The sequence below is a fragment of the Monopterus albus genome, unplaced genomic scaffold (assembly GCF_001952655.1).
Source record: "Monopterus albus unplaced genomic scaffold, M_albus_1.0 scaffold32.1, whole genome shotgun sequence".
Taxonomy (NCBI): domain Eukaryota; kingdom Metazoa; phylum Chordata; class Actinopteri; order Synbranchiformes; family Synbranchidae; genus Monopterus; species Monopterus albus.
In genome coordinates this window covers 635005-657601 of record NW_018127912.1, presented here as the reverse complement: position 1 = coordinate 657601, position 22597 = coordinate 635005, and the positions used below count along the sequence as shown (strand labels likewise).

The following is a 22597-nucleotide window of genomic DNA, read 5'->3' as shown; positions in this document are numbered from 1 at the left end:
AGCAACAGATGTCACATAACTACTGAGATTACTTTGATATATCTTTGATTAAAACAGAATGTAATTTATCAACCACAATGTGTCTGTCGTTCCTCATCCCATGGTACCTAAACTTTTTACAGTAAATGTTCTGTCTGGAAAAACCGCACTCCATTTTGGTATCTGTTAATTCCTTATGTGTTTAAAGAGTCAGGGTTTAGATTAAAACTAAAAGGGTTTGAGTTGCTGAACATGTAGTTGAACATTTGAATTAAAAATTGTGAACAAGAACTTCATACCTGTATTGTAGCGAGGTCTGTCTGTCTGCTGATCAATCAGGAGTGTCTGCTCAAAAGAGCTTTCACGTGCCCCTTTATCTTTTCACAGGTTTCACACACACACAACCCCCCCCCCTCCCACACACACACACACAGCAAAAAACAGGAGCGCATATCCTACATGTCAGTGACTTTGCTTTTGGGGAAAGCAACATTTCCTGGTGACCAAAGTCCTGTAAACATGGACACTTTTATGACCAGAACTCCAATTCATGGTAAAAAAAAAAAAAGAAAAAAAAACACAGGACTGTTACAAAAAGAAGAGCCAATCCAATAATTTAATGTTGAGCAAAAACACAAACCTGATGAATGTTTTATTTTCCATTAAATGAAAAAAAAAAACACTTTGGTGATTTTATAGTGATTAATTTCCTATGTCAGCACTGAGTGGAAACCTATGGAACATCTCCTAATTTTAGAAGTGTTATATAAAAGGTACAAATGAAGGAAAGAAAATGAGAACATCCCTCCCAAACAGCAGTAACAAGTCTGGACTATGCACATGTACCTGGAATGACAGAGCACCTTTCAGGTTTGTTTGACTTTGCACTGAACAGTTAGTAAGCTTTCTGCTGCAGAATTACACAGGGCTCATTCACAGGATAGGAGTGTGTAGGGCTGTGAGTCATACTGATGCATTTTCCCATAACACCCACAAGGGGGTAGCATGACATAAGCCAGTCACAGTGCTAACAACGCCATCATGCCCTTGATTCACATCTTCACCTGCAACAGGTGCCACTGTAGTGTATGAATGGTAAATACTAAAGCAGAGGTGTCGGACAAAAGGCACAGCTGCTCAGTGCAGCTCTTTGGCATCTCAGTGTAACAGTCACATTAAATATTAGTAGGAGGCACTGGAGATGCCACCAAGTTGAGAAAAGATTAAACAAAAGGAGAGTCAGGCATTAGCAATGCAGCAACATATGGTAAAGTACATTCACAATGGCAGTGGAGTTCATCTGTATACGTACTGTACTGTATGTGTGTACATATGCAACCTGCACTCATTGAAATTCCACTACCAGCCATCAGCATGCGCAGCCACCCTTGTTGCTGTGGGGTGCGCTATTCAGACCATCTCCTTTATGACCGACTGATGAGCTGGCATCACCGTTGACGCTCTCGTTCATCGTCTCACAGATGACGTCCACCAGCTTGTCAAAGACCTGCTTCACATTGATGTTGTCTTTGGCACTGGTCTCAAAGAATAAAAAGCCTGGAGAGAGGAAAATGGCATGACTTATGAGTAATCATTAAGCAATGTTTGGTTTGTGTGTTCTTGCTGAGCATGTGATAAAAGTGTGTGTGAGCTGACCTAGCTCTGTAGCCAGTCTTTGTGCATCCTCAGTGGGAATCTGCCTGTCTTCTTCCAAGTCCAGCTTATTTCCTACCAGCACTACCTGAGCGTTGTCCCATGAGTACGTCTTGATCTGGGTTGCCCTGGGAAACGCCAACACAGCATCTTCTCAGCCACTATACTTTATGTCCTGCAGCGACCACCTCTCTCTCTCTCCACAGCACCGAAGAAGTGTTCTTTTCTTGCTGTACATTGTATTTTACTTGACATTTTCATATATTTCTGCTTCATGCTTCTATATTTTAGAGTCAAACTTTGGACTTTTAATTATTTTACATTTATCTAAAAGTTAATCATTTTACATGCAAATTAAGATTTAACCACCGCACAGCGTATGACGTACCTCAACCAGCTGTGCCATTAAAACGATCCTAACTTGTTAAATGCATCAGTAGTAACATTCCAGTATATGATGTACTGTATGAGGCATCAACTGGAGTGATAATGTCAGATGTGGGAAAACTTTTTTCTGTCTTTTGAATATATTCCGTTTTTCTTTGACATATCCTGTTGCTGCAGAAATGGAAAAATCTCCCCAGGTTTCATCTTGTATATTAAAACACACAACAGATCACATCACTTTACAAACGACTTTACCTATACAAAAAAGTTGAAGTTGGCATCACACTGTGTTGAATTTTGGGTAAATGCTCCATGTTTGAAGCATCACACTCATATATACACACCATCCCATACAGCTACATACAGTAGTGGATGCTTCAACTGTGTCCAAATGTCCACTTTAGTGTTCATTTTGAGCACAGACAGGACAGAAATGGATTCATCTGCAGGGTTTCTGTTGTCTGCCGACAGCTGCTAGCCAGCATTAGCTCCCGAACTGAGAGCTGAGATCAAGATGCAGTCATTTTTCAGTTTGTCGCTTTCATAGATGGGATCTATAGATCCACTCCAGGTTAGCTACAACCAGCTAAGGTTAACCATCTGAAATTATCACAATCAATTAAGTGAGATCTAAACAATTTAAGCAACTTTTTAGCCACAAATACAAGAATATAAGCACGTAAATATAGTGCACCTTGGAAAATGGCGCCCCCATCCCAACAATTAATATGGTATGACGTATCTTCACATTCTCTATTGGATAACCCACACACACACACACACACACACGTGGTGGATGTAATAGTATGGCATCATATCTGTAATTCTACCCACCAGTCCTGAACAGCACTGAACGACTCCTGGCTCGTGATATCATACATGAGCAGGAATCCCATGGCCCCTCTGTAGTAAGCTGTGGTGATGGTCCGGTAGCGTTCCTGGCCCGCCGTGTCCTGTAAACACATGATTATTGTGTGAAATCCTGGGGCAACAACCACAGGGAAAATGGGAATAAACAAGTGTTACCCAAAAAGAAAACAAAATTCACTCCTGACAAATGAGCTGACAAGTAATTCAGTTAACATTAATTAAGTCAAACACTTTAAAACATATGAAGTGAAAATACAAAAAAAAAAAAAAAAAAAGGATTACCAGTGGGAGAAAACAATGGTTAACTTGGCTGCTCTCAGGAGTAAAAGTAGATCATTAACTCTCCTGGGGGAGAAGTTAATCCCTCCAGTCATGTGCTGATGTTGCCACACCCTGTAAATACACCAGGATATGCTCTCTGCTTTTGGCTATGCCTTAAGGGATGAAAATACCTTAAGACGATTTTATTTTTCTTCTTTATGCTCTTATCTAATTATGGGAAAACTGTTAAACCATTAAATTATAATCTTTTTGTAGATTCAGAAATATGACTTTCTAACTGATTCATCTACTAGGTTTATTTGTTTTCCTCTGATGAAAAGCCATGCCAGCAGCTGGCAGGCACAACATTAACATCAAGCACTCTTAAAGTTGTAGATTTAGGGCTTGTCAGTGAACTACAGCACATGCCGAAGGAGCCATACTGTCTCAAACTCCCTTTATGCCCATTTTTGGTGCAGAGTGTTACAAAATGAGCTGAGCTTGTTTTAACAGCCCCATGAAACCCATTCAAGTAGCTCAGCAGTCAATAAAATTTTACTTATACTTGGCACCTTCCCTGTGTAAAAGTATGCAGCTGTATCACTGTTAAGCAGAGCTAAGAAGCCATCCTAAGTTGAATACATTAAGGACAAAAAAAAAAAAAAAAAAGATGTATTACTTTCATCTAACAGTAGTACTGTGCACAAGCCCTTGCCTTCCACTACCATTCAGTAATAGATCTGTCCCGGGTGTCAGTCTGCACGTAAGCACATTCAGCTCCAGCAGCTCAAACCCATGCATTTTTCATGAACCCTGCTGTCTGGGGACGATGTTAAACATCAACTGTCATTAACTCCAGAGTGTGAGAAATTAGTTTACGCCACATCCATGACAGGCAGCGGCGTGTAAGAAGGCAAACTGGGGAATGGGGTGAGGATAAATAATCTACACTGTGTAGCAGCACTTTCAAAAGCACTATTCACTCTGCATTTGGTCGAGCCTGTATTGTAGCACCTCTCAACCCAAGCTAAATTCCTTTAATTATCTCAAGTAAATTACAGCACTGACACTAAAGACACTGCAGCGTTTTGTACTCAATTTTGCTGATATATTGTCTGTCAAACCAGTTTGCTTTGTATAGTAATTTCTTACACATCACAGGGAATAAGAAGCCTCCTGAGCACTCTATCAAAAATTATTAGTAGTGTTTCAGACCTCAGTGATGTGGGTGTCACAGCTCTCTCTAATATGACACTTTCACTGGAGGCTAACTAGGATCTTAATCCTGTGAAACTAACTCCACTATTATAGGCAAGTTTTTGTTCTTCTCGCTTGTTGTTTCACTTGAAACTGAGTCAACATGGAGACTTCTAGTTTGTTTCTTTATCCTTGATGATATGACAGGTAATACATGTGTCAGTGTGTTGGGTTTGTGGCCTTTGATACACCACTGTCTCTCAGCCAAAATACTACGCATCAGTACAGGAAATTAAGGTGTGATCCATTTTAGCTGGTTGATCAGTTCAACAAAGGATTGTGTTCCTACTTAAACACAGATATGTACAAAATGTGTTTGTCCTAATTAATTTATTTGTTAAATGATCAGACTCCCCACCCAAACCACAGAAATACTGGGGAGTCATGGCTTCTGTGTTGTTTTACAATCCTGCAAACACTGAAAAAGTCTGAAGCCTGGGACAAAAACACAGCCACATATTTAGTTAAGATTTCTAAATATCAGCATCTTTGATTTAAATAAATCGATGTAATCACCCATTTCCAATGACCCACATCCCACCTTGAAATTCCTGTGTGTATACATATGGCACTGGTCTGGAAAAGCCCTTGACTAACTGCTAATGGTGCATAAATGTAAAGTAGCACTTCATCCTTTTATGAGCCAGATTCATGAGAATTAAATCTGAAAAAAACTGTAGTGGTGTGAACTTTTGGCCCTTATCAGATGTCCTCTCCACTGTAGAGGAGGAACCACATCATGTGCAAGCAGTGGTAAACAGTGTGAAAGCAGGAAGGTGAAGGGAAAAAAAGGTCTTTAAACTGCGGAAAGTGATTGTTTTTAAATCAGAAGATTTGCCAATACTTGCCAATCCACATGCAAAGAATAAACAAACCGTTTCTAATTTTCCAGACCTAGTGATTCCAAAAATATTGGTTAGGAATAATCAAAAAGAAAAGGTTTTGGGGAGCTTGCTGTTCTTATGCCTTCCTTAACCCTTTACGTCCAACACTATTCTAACTGCTGGCTAGTGGCAGTGTCACACAACACTTAATGAGTCTCAGAACAATGCTGACAATGTTAAAAACTACTTTTGTTCTTGGATCTCTCTCTTGCAAGACTCTTGTTCTCTCTTTCCAACTTTAAACTGCTCCCTGTAAAGGAACACATAGCTGAAGAAGTATGTGGTAGATAAGCTACAACACACCCAACATAAATGACACATTAATCACTGTGGATGCAACGGTAAGATGCATATTTCTGTTTTGAGAGACTTGTTTGTAACAGAACTGAATTATTATACATTGTCCCTGTTAACTCATCTGCATACAGACATTAATCTGCCTTCTGTGCGCAGATTAGTCAGCGTGTTTCCAAGATGAATGTTCAGTGTAGCGTTTCAGCTCACCCAGATCTGCAGTTTGACCCTCTTGTCATTCCTGTAGATGGTCTTGACTTTGAAGTCGATGCCTACTGTGCTGACGAAAGCTGAAGTGAAGGAGTCATCTGCGTAGCGGAACAGGAAGGAAGTCTTCCCCACGCTGCTGTTGCCGATGAGCAGGAGCTTAAACATGTAGTCAAAGTTCTGGTCAGCTGCATCTCTCTGCTCCGGGCCCATCCCTGGATCTCTGGCTAAGGCCATCTATCGAATTAAGAACAAGAGGAGAGACTTCCACCTCATAAAAAGGTGTGTTTCTAATAGGATACAGTCATGCCCAAAAATATTGGCACCCCTGCATTTTTGTCAGATAACTCACTGCTTATTCCAGAAAAGTGTTGCAACTACAAATTCTGTGGTATTCTCGTGTTTATTTCTGTTGTTTACATTGGAACAACCCAACAAGCAGGAAGAAAGACAAATCTGATACATTCCACGCAGAACTCCAAAAATGGACTGGACTGAATTATTGACACCCTCAACTTAATATGTGGTAGCACACCCTCTGGACAAAATAAATAAAATAAAATAAATCAGTCTCTTCCTATAACCATCAGTGAGTTTCTTCCATCTCTCTACTGGAATTTTGGACCACTCTTCCTTTGCCAACTGCTCCAGGTCTCTCAGACTTGAAAGGTTCCTTCTCCCAGCTGCTGTTCTGAGATCTCTCCACAGGAGCTCTGTGGGATTTAGAGCTGGACTCATTTCTGGTCACTTCAGAACTCTCCAGCACATTGTCTGAAACATTTCTGCTTTGGGTCATTGTCCTGCTGTAAGACCCATGACCTCTGATGGAGACCCACCTTTCTGACACTGACTCTACATTGCGCCCCAGAATTCAGGTAGTCTTCAGACTTCATAAAGCCATACACACAGTCAAGACATCCAGAGCCTGAAGCAGCAAAGCAACCTCAAAACATCAGTGAACCTCCACTGTCTGACTGTAGGGACCATGTTCTTTTCTTTCAGGGCCTCATTTTGTTTTCTGAAAATGAATTATGTGCTCGACCAAAAAGCTCCATTTTGTCTCATCTGTCCACAGGACATTCTCCCAGATGGATTGTGGCTTCCTCAGGTAAGTTTTGGCAAACTCCAATATGGTTCTTTTTATGTTTCTGTGTCAGCAGTGGGGGGCCCCTGTGTCTCACCATAGCGTCCCTTGTCATTCAGATGGTGACGGATAGTGCGAGCTGACAGTGTTGCATCCTGTGCCTGCAGGTCAGCTTGAATTCAAATGACCCTTCATTGCAATCTGTCATCTGTTTGTCTCTTTCTATGTCCAGGGAGATTAGCTACAGCACCATGGGCTGTAAATTTCTTGACAATGTTGCAAACAGTGGACACAGGAACATCCAGATCTCTGGAGATGGACTTGTAGCCTTGAAATTGTCCAGGCCTTTCCACTATTGTGGTTCTCAAATTCTCAGACAATTGTTTGCTCTTCTTTTGCTAAAAATTAAAACATGCTTGAAATACAACCATTTCTGATGGTTTCAAAAAGGTGTCACTAATTCAGTCCAGTCCATTTTAGGAGTTCTGCAGGGAATGGATCACATTTGGCTTTCTTCTCAGTTTTTTTTGTGTTGTTCCAATGCAAAAAAAGAAATAAGCATGAGAATGCTAAAGACTTTGTGATTGCAACAATTTTCTGGGAGAAGTGGTGTGTTATCTGACAGAAATGCAGGGGTGCCGATATTTTTGGCCATGATTGTATGCAACAAAAACAAAATTGAACTGTGCAAACAACTGGTGTTGAAACAGTTAGCTGATTTATCAGCCAACTGGTAGGCAGACAATTCATCCGCAGGAATGTTAACCGACAGAATTGCTGAACTGTTTAATTATCAGCAAAAACGACTAATATTCTTTGGTTCCAGCTGTATCCTAATGCTGGAATTTGCTGCTTCTCTGTCTTCAATAATATTTTTAAAAAACTTCTATGAACTCCCACATCAACGTATGACAGTTAACTAATGTATTAGTCTTGTAGCAAAGATTCTCTTAAATGACAGTTGAGACTCATATTTAGTTTATAAACACTCATTTGCCCATTTATTAGATACACCAAAACTAAACCTAATGGACTCTAATTCAACCGCCCTGCAATAAATCCTACTTTCATAAAGGTGATAATGTTAGTTTTTGTTGAAAGAGAAGAGAGAATTCAACTTTACAGTCGTTTGGGGGTTGGAGTTTCTTGAGGTATACACAGCCTATACTAATATTAACTAAAAGAGAGAAATGCATCCGTAGTTTGTCTTGTAAACACGAAGGTTACATTTACAGCACACAAGAATGATCTGAAGCACATAAATATGCCAAGTATTTTTCCAGGTGATGCTGGTGAGAACATGCAACTTAAGAGTTACAAATAACTGGTGCAGTTGGTGTCTGATATGAGAAATGAGCATCATTTGGCTTTATCACAAGCCTCCCTGGCTGATACTGGCCTGATGCTGGGTTGGATGTCTGAGACGACAGTACTTGAGTTCAAATGTCAGAGTGAGAAATCTCCGCTCGTTGAAGATTCATGTTAAAATTCACGAGTGTGAAACTCATCCACATTCAGATGCTGATGTTGGTAAATGGAAGCGTTATTTTAAAAATGGTCTGTCTCCTTCCCTCATCCTTCTGAGCTCTCATCTCTGTGCCACAGCGTGCTCCTCGAGCCACCTCACCCTCTATCAGTCACCCACTGCTCTCTGTCCATTTGTCACATGCACTCCTGTTATAAAACTTACTGGATCAGGATCAGTGGACGCTGAGCAGTGGGCGAGGGGGGGGCGATAGATCCTGCTCCCCTTCCTGTTTATTTCATCCATCATCTGTCTGACCATTCATCCACCCACTGAACCTCCCACTTAAACACACATCCATTTATCTTCCTTTACTCTCGCTCATATTCATCCATCTATGCATCCCTCCTGTCATCATCCATCCATCTCAGCCTGTCCACCCTCTCTCTCTCTCTCCTTTCTCCACCCATCTGCGTCTGAACTATCCATTCACCCACCCGCCCCACCCCCCTCCTGCTGTCCGAGAGAGGCTCAGCTGAATCCTACACTCTTCTTCCCTGATTGCTGAGATCTCTCTGGAGACCAGCTCAGCATTGCCACTTCCAAAACCATAAACGAGGGCTGTCTGGCATGCTGAAAGCGCCAACATCTACGCATGCGCCTGCACATCAAAATATGTAAACACGCACAAACCTGTGCGTAGGTTACGCTGGCTGCATTTACTTTAGCAGAGGAAAACTGATCAAGTTGCATAAAAGCAACCGCCTCATAATACAAGATATCACTTAACAGCAGATGTTGACACCTGGACGAGGTTAAATTTTAGAGATTAAGTAAATTGTAGCCTATGAGAACATATGGGATCATGACACTTGTTGACATTTAATCTAATCTATGTAGGCCTGCAAACCAACCTGATATACTTCAGACACGGAGCAAAACACTTCATATTCTGAGCCTAATTTGCCTACACAGACCAACCATACGGTAACTCAACTACCACCTGAAGGCAAAACAAACAGCCTCTACTGAAAACTGTGAATGTTACTTACCTTGGATGCTGCTTATGAGTCGTTCTCCTGCCTCCGTGTTTCCCGCGACCTTCCGCCTCTACCCGAGAGCCGAGGGCTGTGCGCTGGTGTCGGACGATACTCTTCACGCGCACCGCTCCCAGATCTCCAGACCTCGCATGTGCCCGTTCACTGTGAAACCAGCCAAGTTACACGGGATATATAGGGAGGGGCTACCGGTAAAGACCTTCAAAATAAAACCAATATTTCCAATGGTGTTGCATTTCTACATAAAACAGGTGGCGTTCAACACGTAGCTAGTGTCTAAGGTTCAGACGTGGAAATTGGGGTTCCTTGATTGTTTTGACAACTTCAGAACAATGTTGTACATTTTTGCATCCGTGTGTGACCCACAGACTGTAGAGTCTATAGTGTGACCTCTTAATTAATGTTGATATACTATAGATCGATTGATTTACTCTGTTGATTAGGCCTATTTCTTTCACAGCTGATTATTCAATTAGCCAAACAAAGACAAGAGAGAGAGATGCCTTAAACAGCCCATTTTCAATGTTTTTGCTGAATGGTTTTCTGAGTTGATTAGACAGTTTATCTAATGATCGTTATTAGTATGTTTTCATGTTGTATAATGCGAATAGATTATGTAGTATTCTACTTTTATTTTTTATTTTGTGAACCCCTCAGTCAAGGTGTGCATAATAAAATATGGGACTCAAGTAATACAACACTGATGTTTTGGCTTGACCAATTACCATATTTTTAATTTGAAAGTTAAATAGCCATACTTCCGGTATTACTCTGCCTGTTGCTGCCTACTTGATGCAGCACAGGAGTAAAGTACAGTACAGGTCCTGTGTTGAATGGAGCAGGCCTTAGCTGGGCTACTAATTCTCAAACTTATGCCTTCCCAGTTACACTGGTCACTTATATACTGCCAATAAAATGCAGCTGCTGATTCATAAAAGGTAACATTACCATTTATTACACTGAACTTCATGATATAAACTGACAAAATACTAGGCCACAAGTCTTAAGTCATACAAACCAGCTGAGGCCTTTACGTCTGCAAACCTCAAAGGGGGGTATTGTTAAACATCAAGGAGTATGGTTGTGTTTTTGCTGAGGCATTCTGTGAATTCGAAGGCAGAGTGAATCATGTTGGAGCAAGAGAAAAACTACAGCTGCAGGGCAATGATGCAATGGACCTGCCAAAACAGCAGTGTGAAAGAGGGATTTTATTGGTGCTCAGAAAAACATACTGTAGCTCCTGAAACCACTGACGCACACCCTGAACAATAAACTATTTTTACAAGCTGTGCAATCTCTAATTATACTCCACTGTATACAGATAGTGTGAACTGTAACCTGCTTTCCATAAACGCTCCTGTGAACTCAAAATGTACAGTGCATCCGTGTATGTCTCAATACCACACAGATGTGTCCATTTGCTGTACACATACTCCATTTACCACTGATGTTATTGATTTGCATACTTTACAGTCCTTAGATAAAGGTTATTCTGTTAAATGAATCTATGTTTAAAAAGTCATCTGTGGTCTTCTACCCTCTGCTTTCTTTGAGCCAAGTTGACTATCAATTCAATCAACAGTGGAATCTCCTGTGACACAATATATAAAAACCTAAACATAGACTTAAACTGAAATGTTCTCACTAACAACAGGAGATTTCAATTTGCCCGACTGTCTTCATATTAGCCTATATATTTTAGTCTATTATCTTTGGATTAAGCCTGTGTCAAGCAGCACAACTGAAGCAGTGCTTGTTTTGCACATAGTAAAATAACAGGCATGCACAAATGAAACTCAAACCACAAACTCTTAACTACAGATTCAGAGTCAGACCTTTTTTCATAAAAATACCAAACATGCCTTAAAACTTCTACCATCCAACAAATTGTCAAACACTTAAAGAAACACAGCCTCTTCATAAAAAGAAAAAAATCACTACTGAAGGCATTTTCTGGCTTCACCTCAAAGGTTCAAGGGCTCTAACTCAACATTCATCATGTCTAATTAGTTACTGGTTTTAGTGAAAACCTGAGTGGGTTTCTGGTCACTTGGCTTTGGGCACTGAGCTGGATCATTGAGCACCCATAACCTGTGGAACTCCTTGATGAAGGGCTGCACCAGGTCGGGCTCCTCAGTTATGAGAACGTTCTCCATGTTGCCCTGCACTGCTTGCAGCGTCCAGTTGAGGGAGCCGGTGATGAGCAGCCGGCCATCCACCAATGCAAACTTGTGATGCATGTGCACAGAGTTGGCATTGCACCGCACACAGATCCCTGGGGACAAGAGGGTGGAGAGGGAGCAGAAAGCAGTACCTTACACAATACAGGTGATGAGCAAGCACATACTGTGGAATTCTGGAGTGAATCTGTACAGGTTAAATACCATGTGAGGCGCTTTGTGTTGGATGGACTCAGCACATGGAGGAACATGGTGCTGTTTGAAGTTTAAGGACTCTCTTTAATATGACAACACCATAATTGTTAAATTGACAGTGCTGGCACTGCTGACATGAGGGATGGTGAAATAGAAGTGTTAACACTGTGCACCATAACCAACCCGAAGGCTTTTAAACCTCTGTACTTTCACTACATAGCCAATTCAACCTAAATACAACACCATTACATCACACGCTTACAACATTCATTCAGCACTTTTAAGGTCACATGAGTGTTTTCATCCTCTCCAAAAAAAATCATAAGACACCAATTTTTCAGGCTGAGCAGAAAAAAAAATCATTTAAATGGAAAAAAAAAGAAAAACATAAATCCTGAGGAGTTATCAATCTGACAAACAGGCCATTATGTTAGTCTCACTAGTCTGATTTTTAGATACAGTAAATTATGTAACTAAATCGTATTCCACACTATAAATCAAACTTATTTTTACTGAAAATTGGTGTCAGCAATAAGGAGATAAGTACATTTGCCATTATTACAGAGTACTGCAGCTCATGGAACAAAATAAAATTTACTTAACTAAAAAATTCTAATAAATATTTTACATAAACCAAGTATATGCACTAAATGGAACAACTCTAGAATAAGGTATTTATGTTAAATGTTAATCTTTTCAATTGTATAGTGGAAACCACTGACTGTATACAGTGGATGGTCTGACAGCTCCCAGAAGTGAAGCCATCGCGACTCGATCGCCCCCTGGTGGCTGGCTGCAGTATAGGTAATAAATCCTGGCTCCTCCATGCCAGCGGATGGGACAGGAGCCAAACTAAAAACTCAAAGTACAAATGAGATCTTTTTTTGTCCAGAGGTCATTTCTGTGGTTTTTGGTAGATATAATGCTGATGTGTGTACAACTAGCAATTTCTTTGTTAAATTAGTTTTTACTAAGTTATTAGATTATATAAAAAGTGTTCCATTACTTTTTTTGAGCAGTGTATTTTATTTCATATATACAGTCAGTGGTGGAAACATCTTAGAAACAATACTTTAGGTTATCTGATCTCAGTGATGTTTAGACTGGACTACAGATTAACCTAAGAGAGAGATTACACAGGCAAGTTGTGTCTTGAAAGGTTAACGCATGCCTGTTTATAAGAAAGTGAACAACAATTACCTGAAATGTGTTTTAAACAGTAGACTTTCTGACTATTTCTCTCTTAAGGATCATGTCCCCAAGAAATCCTTAACTACCCTGTGTAAATGTCTTTTTGGCTTTTAAAAATACTTTTATTAGACAGCTTAAGGTGAAGGGAACCAGAAATGATGAGAAATAAATGCAACTGGCAGTAAAGGTTCACTGTATTTCTAGTTTTGACCCCAGGACACGGACAGTACAGAAGATCATTTTAAGAGCCTGTGCACATCTGTGAATGTCTCCCTTATTGAGGGGAAATGTTTCATAATAACCAAACCAATGCCTCAAACTATGACAAAGTCCTGTGCTTTAGTGCCAGTCATAAAAGGTTTCAGCAGAACAATGTTAAAACACAACAGACACGGCATGAAAAGACAAGTTGATTGACGGCTTGCAGTCAACAGACACACACACACACACACACACACACACACTAAGAAACACTTTGCTTAATGAAATTTGTTGCCTGGTTGCCAACTTCTTACTTACGTAATTCTTACTTAACATTATACAGTAGCAGTAATTTATTAAATGCAGAGAGGGCTGAGAGAGAAAGTGAGACAGCCTGAGTCTGACACGTGACACAAAATCTTTCTGTGCTTTCAGAGCATGATTACTCAGACTCAAAGGAGGGCTCATAGTGGCAACCTCCACTCACCCAGACAGTTCCCATCATCACTCTGTTCACCATTAAGGAGCCCTGTGAGACACCATGACAGTGACACAGGTAGTCTGGGAATAGAGTGAGCACCTTCTGTTGAATAAGACCTGAGTCATCCTTCCCGTATTTTAAGTGATGTTTGTCCATGATAATTACCCCGACAGCAATAGGTGTGACTTTTTTCTTTTAACAAATAATATAGGTGCTAAATATGACTCCTGTATTCATGAAATTTCCTGGCATGCGGACGTTTTGTCACAGTGACAGTCTATTTCACAATGATTTTAAAAATGAGCTGATTTGTTTCCCTTACCAGCTTTGTGGAGGACCCCTATCTTGGAGCCAGTAATGGCAGTGTAGTCCTTATCAGCGAGGACACGGATGGTTATGCCCTTACGATACAGTGCAAGCACAGCCCTGCTGAGATCCATGTTGGAGAAGGCAAAAACACACAAATCCAGTGAAGAGGAAGTAGACAGGATGTGGCGAAGCAGACGGGAGAAAGAGGTCTCAACACCATGAGGCAAAAAACAAACACAGGAACTGGAAGAGGGAAAACAAGAAAGAAAACATAATTGTATTATTAAGTGGTCTTCTGATATTACTCATGGTGGCTCCTACATCTCTCACGAAGCTTCTCCAGAAAAGGAGCAAAGCAACTGTCTGGTTGAAATAGCTCATGTCTGTTGTGAAACGCAAATAGGCCTAGTGATCTTGTTCATGCTTTCATTTAAATAAAACTCTGGTTTTTAGGTACCAGTGATACTCATTACAGTGATTATGTTTCACTTACTGTGGTGAAGAAGGAGTGAAGATGTGCTCCACACAGGCGATCTCTGAGGGGAAGAAGAGGGCCTCATTGAGGGCTTTTCTTGGTCTGAGGCGACGGAGGAGCCAGACAAGCAGCTCCACACTGAGAGAAACAGCCACCAAGCTGAGGCCAGCCACCTTCACTCTCCACATCACTGACATTATAACAAAATCACTGGCACATAACAAAACATTTAATAAGCAAATGTAAAGTACAGTACAAGTTTTAACATCATATATGATCATAAAGAGTGCAGCGTTGCATGATTATGGATATTTTCATAGAGGTCTCATGCAGAAGTATGATTACACTATCTGTTGTGTGTTCTGTGGTGCTGAAACAAACCCAACAACCAATTAGTCAAGCTTCTCAATTTTGTGTATTTCCTGCTTTTTCCCCCCCTCTATTATGTCATAAACTGAATTTCTTTAGGTCTGTAATCTGTAAAACTCCAATGTGAGCAATTATAATGGGAATTTGTCATAATTTTCTGACATTTTATACACAGAATGAATTGAGAAAATAATCAGCAGATCACTCAACAAGGAAAATAATCATTATTTGGTGCCGTAATGTCATGTAAAAATCCAGTGGGTGTCTGTAGAATTAAATACAATAGCTCTGCTCTGAATTCTACATCTTTCAGTTTCAGGTTTTAGTGACATAGCTTGAAATGTGTACGTTCAAATCGGTGTTAATTACAGAGGTCACAGGATTTTTTTTATAAAAGGTGGGGGTGCACTGGACTAGATTTTGGCAGGTGTTTCTAAACTTTTTACAAATTTTACATTAGGGGACAAAATATTAGAAACACTTAATATGATCTCAATGCTGAAACATATCCTGTATTAACACCTCTATGGAAGAACAGCTATACTGCATTAGGTAGCAGTAATAATGTGGCCACTGAGTCCATATGAAACACAGAACCTTATAATCATGTCTGAAAAAATATGCACATGTTGTTACGTAACAACTATAAAAATTGTGTATTTAACCATATAAACAACATATGGTTGTTTTCATTTCTCAATTGCAGGGCACACCACAGAATGAGCCAAAAAAACCTTAATAAAAAAAAAAAAATAATAATGATAGCCACTTTCTTTTATGGATTCAATGTATTGATTTAACTGTTGAGAAGGACACACTTAATTGGTCAGCTAGAATAACCTAACGAATAAATTTTAATCTGTGTTCAAATAGCTAATGCTTCGTCGTCCAACGAGGACGTTGACTACACGGTGCAGGTGATTAGTGAGTTATACCAAACAGTGAGAAAATAAGACATACTATGACACAAATACCATTTAAACTAAGCTAACCTTCTGATATGTGTCGGGGGCATATCAATACATTAATTACTGAAGCATTTTTAAGCAAATACATACAGTAGCTCACCTGACCTGAGTGAAGTTAGCTTCTGTCGCCACCACGCGGGAATAGGCTGTGTCAAACACAATTACGTCACTGGCAATCTCCTTAACTGACGTGTCACGAAGCCAATGGTTGTCCAGAAACCGTACTCTCTCCTCCTATCATTTAACTCGAACACTTGTCGGTGCCGGGTCTTGTGAATGCCGTTTCCTCATTATCGCAACGTGTGTTTTCTACAACTAAAGGTAAGCAAGCTTAAACTTTTACTAGATAACAGTTAACAACCACGACCTGTGTAATAACTACAGGAAGACGAGACATAATCAGAGGCGTTGTTTTGAGTCCAATTACCCGTTCTTTTTAAATAATAAGGCGCTATATGTTAAACAAGAGATCTAAACAAACATGCTAACGTTGGCTTGCTAACTTACCAACAATATGCCGCAGACCGCAGTTGTTTTTAGTCATGTATTTGCTTATAGTTTATCTCTGGTGGCATCCACCTATCGAACCTTCTTGGGGAAGCTGCTTAATTTTTGTCTCCTTCACACACAGACTTGATTCAGTTTGTGGGACAATGGGTCGCCGCAAGTCCAAAAGAAAACCACCTCCTAAGAAGAAGATGACAGGAGACCTGGAAACTCAGTTCACCTGTCCGTTTTGCAACCACGAGAAATCATGTGATGTCAAAATGTAATTAATCACACAATATCCCACTACAGTTGTTTTAAAATTTTGTTTGTTGTTTCCTGAGCTTATTGTTGCCTGAAACGTGTTTTCCCGGTCTGTCAACAGGGAGAGAAGCAGAAATACAGGAATAATATCATGCACAGTTTGTTTGGAGGAGTTCCAGACACCCATCACCTGTATCCTTACTCACACATGAGCAACCTAGAGGACAACCTTTTACATGAAAACAAGTGGTTGGTCTGTAGTTAATTCCATTTTTATCCAAGGTCCTTCATGTTTTAGTCGTGTTGTGTTCAGCTTTAGGAAAACCTACAATACAGTGGCAGAATGAAGCTCAAGAAGGCCGCTCAAATCGTACACCAGTCTTTGAACAGAGACAAGAGTTATGATTTCTTTCTGTATATGTATATAGATTAAAGTACCATACTTTCTGTAGGTCTCACCAGCAGTTCCAGGGCAATTGAAGCAAACACCCTTTGTTGTTGACAATGATAAGATATGGTTACAATTTCAGAAAACTAGTAAGTGGATCCTGAGTTAAAATTAAATTGTCAGACAAATGTGTTGGTACTGAACAACTCCAGATCCTATGAGACTTTGACTCACTGTGATTTTAACAAAAAAAATTGTTTATTAAATTTATGAGGTGCTCAAATCTTACTTAATTTTTAGATATTCAAAGAAATGTTGTTTTATTGAGGCTAGTGGAACAGAAGCTAGCTTTGGAAGGTAGCGAGACTTTCGCTCTCTTGTAACAGGATTCACATGATCCTACTTCTGATAAGTGACAGGTTCAGAATGTGTATTAACCACTGGGGACTACTGCTCACCCTCAGTGTTAAAACAAACCGCAGCTTTCCTGGGAACCGGTTACTTTTCATTTCCATTCTGTATTGATTTTCAAAGTTCCTGTCATCCTGCATTAATCTGAACTCTTACTATTACGTGGCATCCTTTTTATCCTTAATTTGTTGCTCTTCAGATCTGTCAGAGCCAGTTGATGTGTACAGTGATTGGATAGATGCCTGTGAATCAGCCAATCAGTAGCCTCTCAGGAACTGGATTAGGATGTGGCTGGTGGGTCTGGGCCAATTAAACAAAGCCAATCCAAAGACATTTATGAAACTGGTCTTATTCACAGGTTTCTGTATGGTCACTTGAAATTTACAGCCATGTGATGAACAGTCTCATTTACAATGTGAGGTCTTCAGCACAGACAAGGTCCAAACTCTTCCTCATTGCAGAAACACAGCTCTCAAAGAAAATTAGTAAAGTGGGAGAAATATTAAGTGGAATTTTCTGCCAACAGAACAGGAATATTTCACTTGCTAAGATTTAAAGAAATGTAAAAATATCTATTCTCAATACCCCACATGTCTTAAGCCTAGTACAACTACACTCAGGTACATTTATCAGATACAAGGCAGTTTTGTACTTGTTAATCAAACAGCTTTATAATTGTGGTCATTCTAATTTCAAGCATTCATTTTCTCTGAACAGTAATAAAACCATAGTAACAAGTTGTATCTTATGATAATTAAGGGCAAAAACCTTGAAACAAGTGAAAGGTTTTAACATGTAACCTGCCTGGTGAGAGGAAATATCTTGTCAGGCAAAAACAAGCATCTGAATAAGGGTTTAGCCCACAACTGCAGTATTTACTCTTTATTCTTGTACATAATTTATTTGCAGTACTGCTTTATTCTCACACATTAGGCAGGGCTGTCTTGTTTTCATTTTTTTTCCTGGCAGCTCTCAAAGAAGCCTTAGATGTAGAAATAGTAGTTTATGTTGAAGATTACAAAAAATGTTCTTTTTATTTTGTTTTAAACTGGTAGTTTTTTTTTTGTTGTTGTTTTAAGTGGAGCAAATATAATTTTAATCAGAAGCCATTGGACTAGTAAGAGGATGTGCTCAGATCCTGGCATTTTAATGTAGACTCAATAAAAAACCTTTTGATTAGCATTGTGAGAAGGTGTATTTGTATTAGAAGTTGAAAACATTAAGAGATGTTCATTTTTTCCTGCTCTGGCTGCAACTGGAACTACAGACGGGTGAGTGGTGTCTTCCAGGATGACACAAGAGGACACTGAATGGTGGCACACGGTGGTCCAACACCTCACTAAGACACCTTATGGAGGGTTTTCTTTTTATTCCTCACCAGCCTAAAGTTAGAGAAGAACATTTGCAAGCAGGCTGCACTGCCAGGCCTTGCAAAGTTTAGGTGGGGGTGGAAACCTTGGTTTGAATGTGGGCACAGCAGCAACACTGGGATGATGTCACGTTTAGCGATTCTTTTTTACCATCTCACCTGAATGCAGCATAGTTGGCCCAAGTATTTTCCCTTTTTGCTTTTGGTGTTTGCAGAACTATGTAATCCTTGATTATCTTCAGTCAAGAATGAAGTTAGGAGGGTTGTTCACAGCTCTCCTCATCCTCAGACAGCTGTGTTACAGCGTTGTCGTTCCACTGGAGAGAGGAACAAAAATGTGTAATATTTATGATTAACTCCGAAGTTCTTAAAATTCTTCCTTTTTTTCAGTTTATTGTATCTTTTTAACTTGGATGTTCAAGAAATTAAAATGCCAAATACAAACATCAGTTTATGTACAAAATACTCCATCTAATGCTGTAGTCTCCATCGAGCTTACTACTGAGTTTAATAGCATAAAAAGCCATTTCTCAAACCTAATGAATTTGAGAAGTATGATTTTGGAAATAAAGGGAAATAACGCTTGATACAAGTAAGTGTTGGTTGGTGTTCATTATATTGTATAATGAAGTAAAAACTATGCTGTGTTTTATTTGCTACACAAAGACTTCATGTTGGTCCGGGGAGCAAAAGATTTAAAAACATGATATCTTTATTTTTTTTATCATCAAGATGTGGTTGTCTGTCCTTGGTTTGGTTTAGTCGAACGTAATAGTCTGATGATTAGAGCTTATGTGATTCAAACATCCTGTACAGCACTGAACACCACAGGCTGGTGACAAATAGAGGAACTATGCCAGAGTTAAGATATTAGAGCTGGCTTTAATATCTAATATCTCTCTAAGTACCAGAACAATAAGCTCAAATTACTGTGCTTATGAATTGTGTTGAGTTGAGCATAGGTAAAAGTTGAACAAGGCGAGAGAACAGACAACTTTCATATGTGGGTTTTTATTTCACTCCACTTAATGACAAGAAAAGCTTTTATTAGTGATACTGTTCCCAGTTTTTAGTTAGCTACTGTATATAGAACATACTTTTTGATTAAAAGGCATCCTAGTACAGCACCCTCAATCTACAGAGAACCACAAAAACACTATCATAAGATGCTAGCAGCTCTTATTTCAAAGTAAAATGTCTCTGGGAGCAGCTTCTGATCTACTCTCCTGTGGCATCTGTGACCGTGACATATTTTCAGGAGTCCAATATCCATTCATCCCTACAGAGCACAGGATGTAGCAGATCACAAATGAAAGAAGACACAGTGTAGCAAGGCTGTGCACCAGGCAGCGCTGAGTGATAATAGATGAGATGTGGAGTGCCTGCTTGGGCTCTCCACCCAGGAAGAGTGTGTCCGTGCATGCGCGCGCCACACTGTGTATTGTGTTTGATGATGGACCCCAGCTGGAGAGGTATTGACGACGCCTTATGAAACATGCTGGAGGATGATTACAATGGAGAATGATTATCACTTATTCTCTCCTCTGTCTCTGCACGTCCCCTCCCACTCCCTCCCCCTCTCTTCTATTTCTCGCTCCTTCTTTCTCCTCTCCCATTCAGCACGCGAGGTCAAGTGTCACTCCGTCTCCGTTGTCAAGGCTGCCAATCACCCACACAGTGAGTGCGAGGCAACTGTTGCCAAGGAAACAGAGCGATTCGGTTGCTAGGCACCTGGAGCTGTGCTCACAATAGTCATTTTGTTGCTTAGAAGCACACATGCATGCATATACAAATACACACAAAACCACACAAATGGCTTTATCCAATCAAGTTTGCACAATAAATTATAATTACATACTGTGTTAATAAATAAGAGATTTGCTTACGCAGTAGTAAGAAATCATGAAATAGAAAATGGCAAGAGTGTAATTTATCACGGGCGTGTTTGCTAACAGATGATAATATATTACTGAATTTGCAATGAGATTATTTCTTTGCCTTTATAATACTTAGCAATAACACTAATGTACTAAAAATGTAAGTCAGGATGTTTTATTTTAGCACCTTTGCCGCCTGATTAATCAGCATGCCCGACGTCCAAGAATTCTTCAAACTTACACTTCAACTTGATCGATAAAAGACATAAACATCCATCATTCTGACTAAAAATAGTTACCCATAAAATCAATCAGTCCCTTATTTCCCCACTGGCACATGAACCCAGTGAACCCAGCTGCAGTGTGTGTGCGTTCATACGTATGGGGATCTATCTGCACGTTGCTGAAATGTCAGCCGTGTGAGCAAGCCTTGACATGTCCTCATGTGTTACTGTCTCCTGTTGCTGCTACAGGCATCAAACTCTCACACATTTATAGCACAAGCTGGGGAGTCATAAATAGGAGTGCATGAGCAGTTTGTAGTGCAATGAGATGATGGTTATACATGCTTAGAATGTACCGTCTTGTGGCATTGCATTGGTTTATGTCCGAGGGCCCTCGGGCTGCCGTTTTTTGGCACCGATTTTGCAAACTTTCTAATCAGTATGAGAAAAATGTTCGGTGCAGAGTGTGAAGGGCTGTGAAAGACACTCATCAGCTGATAAGATTATAGGCTCACTTGTGGTGCACGACTGACTGATAAGGGTGTGTAATCAAGAAGGTTTGGAATTAACATCTGAGTCTGAAGACTTTTGTGTTAAGCTCCCTGAACTAATGCTCGGGGGTTTAGCTTAGTGGCATGGTGCAAGTCTTCCCCGCTGGCATCTCTGCAGGAAAGGCTGAATCTGGCCGGTGACACAAACTCATTTCCTCCTCCAGGTGTAGAGAGTGACATGGTTGATAAACCTACGATGATAAAACCTTTTCAGTGGGTGGATTTGATTTGGGCACCTGGCAGGCCCTGGCTGCGTTCTATTTAAAAACCTTTCTGATTGAACAAAATAAGCCTTTTTCCATCAAAAAAAAAAAAAAAAATCACCTCTGGGTGCTTAATTAAAAACCACCCCATGTCTGTGTCACCTCCTCAAGCTTGGTTATACATTTTTATGTGTCTGCCTAGTCTCTGCCATTGTAGTCTACTGAATAGCGCTCTGCTTTTGGTCCACAGTAGATGATAAAGCTTCCACTCGACTACGCGTATTCTCAAGCAATAACATCCACATCTGTATTATCAACCCAAGAATACCCGTGGTCGAGACCGGAGCAAAGAGGCCCACCTCCTCCCCTCCATTCCTTTATTTCTCCTCTCAGCTCTGGAGCTCATTCTCCTGCCTTGTGTGCATCCCTTCAGCTTCTGCACACTGAGTAAGATTGCAGTGTAGAAGGAGGAGATCGGTGTGGAGGGGAATCTTTAAGGACAGCACCTAGGATAAGAGAGACAAAAGAGGTCATATTTATCCTTGAATAGCAATGAAGCTTTGCTAAAAGGTTGTAATACACATTTCACGCACGTTTCAAGTCACATCTTGAGCACATTGTCAGACTAATAACCTAACTGTAAGTGTTACACTATAGCCACACACACACACAGGCAGTCTTCTGTGCGTCTTTACCTAAGCTGCACCAAGTAAACAGATTATGCTGCCAACAGCTAGTCCCTTTGCTCTCCCCAGTATCAAGCAACCATTTAGCCAAGCGTTGAGGGAGAGGGCAGGCTCACCAATTATCAAGTAGGTGTCAGTGTGCGTTACACTGCACTAAGGGGAGAGACTGATTACCAAACAGATGTTCATCCCTCACCCCCCACTCCCTCCCTCCTCACCTCCTGACTGCTTCCATTCCATTTTTCACTCCTTTATCCCCTTTCTATCTCCTTCTTCTTACCTGTGTCTCCTCTCCTTGGTATCACTGTTAGAAGGCTCCCTGGTATGTCCCCCCCCCCCATCTCCTCTCCCCTCCCCCCGCCCTCCCCCT

At 40.4% G+C, this 22597-nt stretch overlaps 3 protein-coding genes and 1 long non-coding RNA gene across 12 annotated transcripts in view; 1 reads left to right on the top strand and 3 right to left on the bottom strand.

Moving 5' to 3' along the window:
* Positions 1 to 549: 549 nt before the first annotated feature.
* On the bottom strand, positions 550 to 9568 carry rab3da (RAB3D, member RAS oncogene family, a). The gene is made up of 5 exons (XM_020597014.1): positions 9394 to 9568; positions 5796 to 6029; positions 2854 to 2972; positions 1636 to 1760; positions 550 to 1536 (listed from the first exon to the last, which is right to left on the bottom strand). Exons 2-5 carry the CDS (start codon positions 6027 to 6029, stop codon positions 1349 to 1351), a joined length of 666 nt encoding a protein of 221 aa, XP_020452670.1. The 5' UTR covers positions 9394 to 9568; the 3' UTR covers positions 550 to 1348.
* Positions 9569 to 10152: 584 nt separating this feature from the next.
* Positions 10153 to 16393, bottom strand: pld6 (phospholipase D family, member 6). 8 transcript variants are annotated; one of them, XM_020597006.1, is made up of 4 exons: positions 16276 to 16393; positions 14450 to 14621; positions 13970 to 14199; positions 10153 to 11674 (listed from the first exon to the last, which is right to left on the bottom strand). In XM_020597006.1, the coding sequence occupies exons 1-4, from the start codon at positions 16310 to 16312 to the stop codon at positions 11406 to 11408; spliced, it is 708 nt and encodes a 235-aa protein (XP_020452662.1). In that variant the 5' UTR covers positions 16313 to 16393; the 3' UTR covers positions 10153 to 11405. The 8 variants fall into 8 exon arrangements, with proteins under 8 accessions (XP_020452662.1, XP_020452669.1, XP_020452665.1 ...); XM_020597013.1 differs by lacking the exon at positions 16276 to 16393 and adding an exon at positions 15869 to 15939 and having other exon boundaries at positions 10154 to 11674; positions 14450 to 14641; XM_020597009.1 differs by lacking the exon at positions 16276 to 16393 and adding an exon at positions 15869 to 15909 and having other exon boundaries at positions 10154 to 11674.
* On the top strand, positions 16001 to 18496 carry LOC109958409 (transcription elongation factor 1 homolog). Its single transcript, XM_020597015.1, has 4 exons — positions 16001 to 16089; positions 16400 to 16537; positions 16640 to 16710; positions 17517 to 18496. Exons 2-4 carry the CDS (start codon positions 16422 to 16424, stop codon positions 17579 to 17581), a joined length of 252 nt encoding a protein of 83 aa, XP_020452671.1. The 5' UTR covers positions 16001 to 16089; positions 16400 to 16421; the 3' UTR covers positions 17582 to 18496.
* A 1355-nt stretch (positions 18497 to 19851) lies between these two features.
* LOC109958439 (uncharacterized) overlaps positions 19852 to 22597 on the bottom strand; it is a 5159-nt gene continuing 2413 nt past the window's right edge. For both annotated transcript variants that reach the window (XR_002274671.1, XR_002274672.1), the window contains exon 3: positions 19852 to 22047. This is a non-coding gene — a long non-coding RNA (uncharacterized LOC109958439). The remainder of the gene's footprint in view (positions 22048 to 22597) is intronic.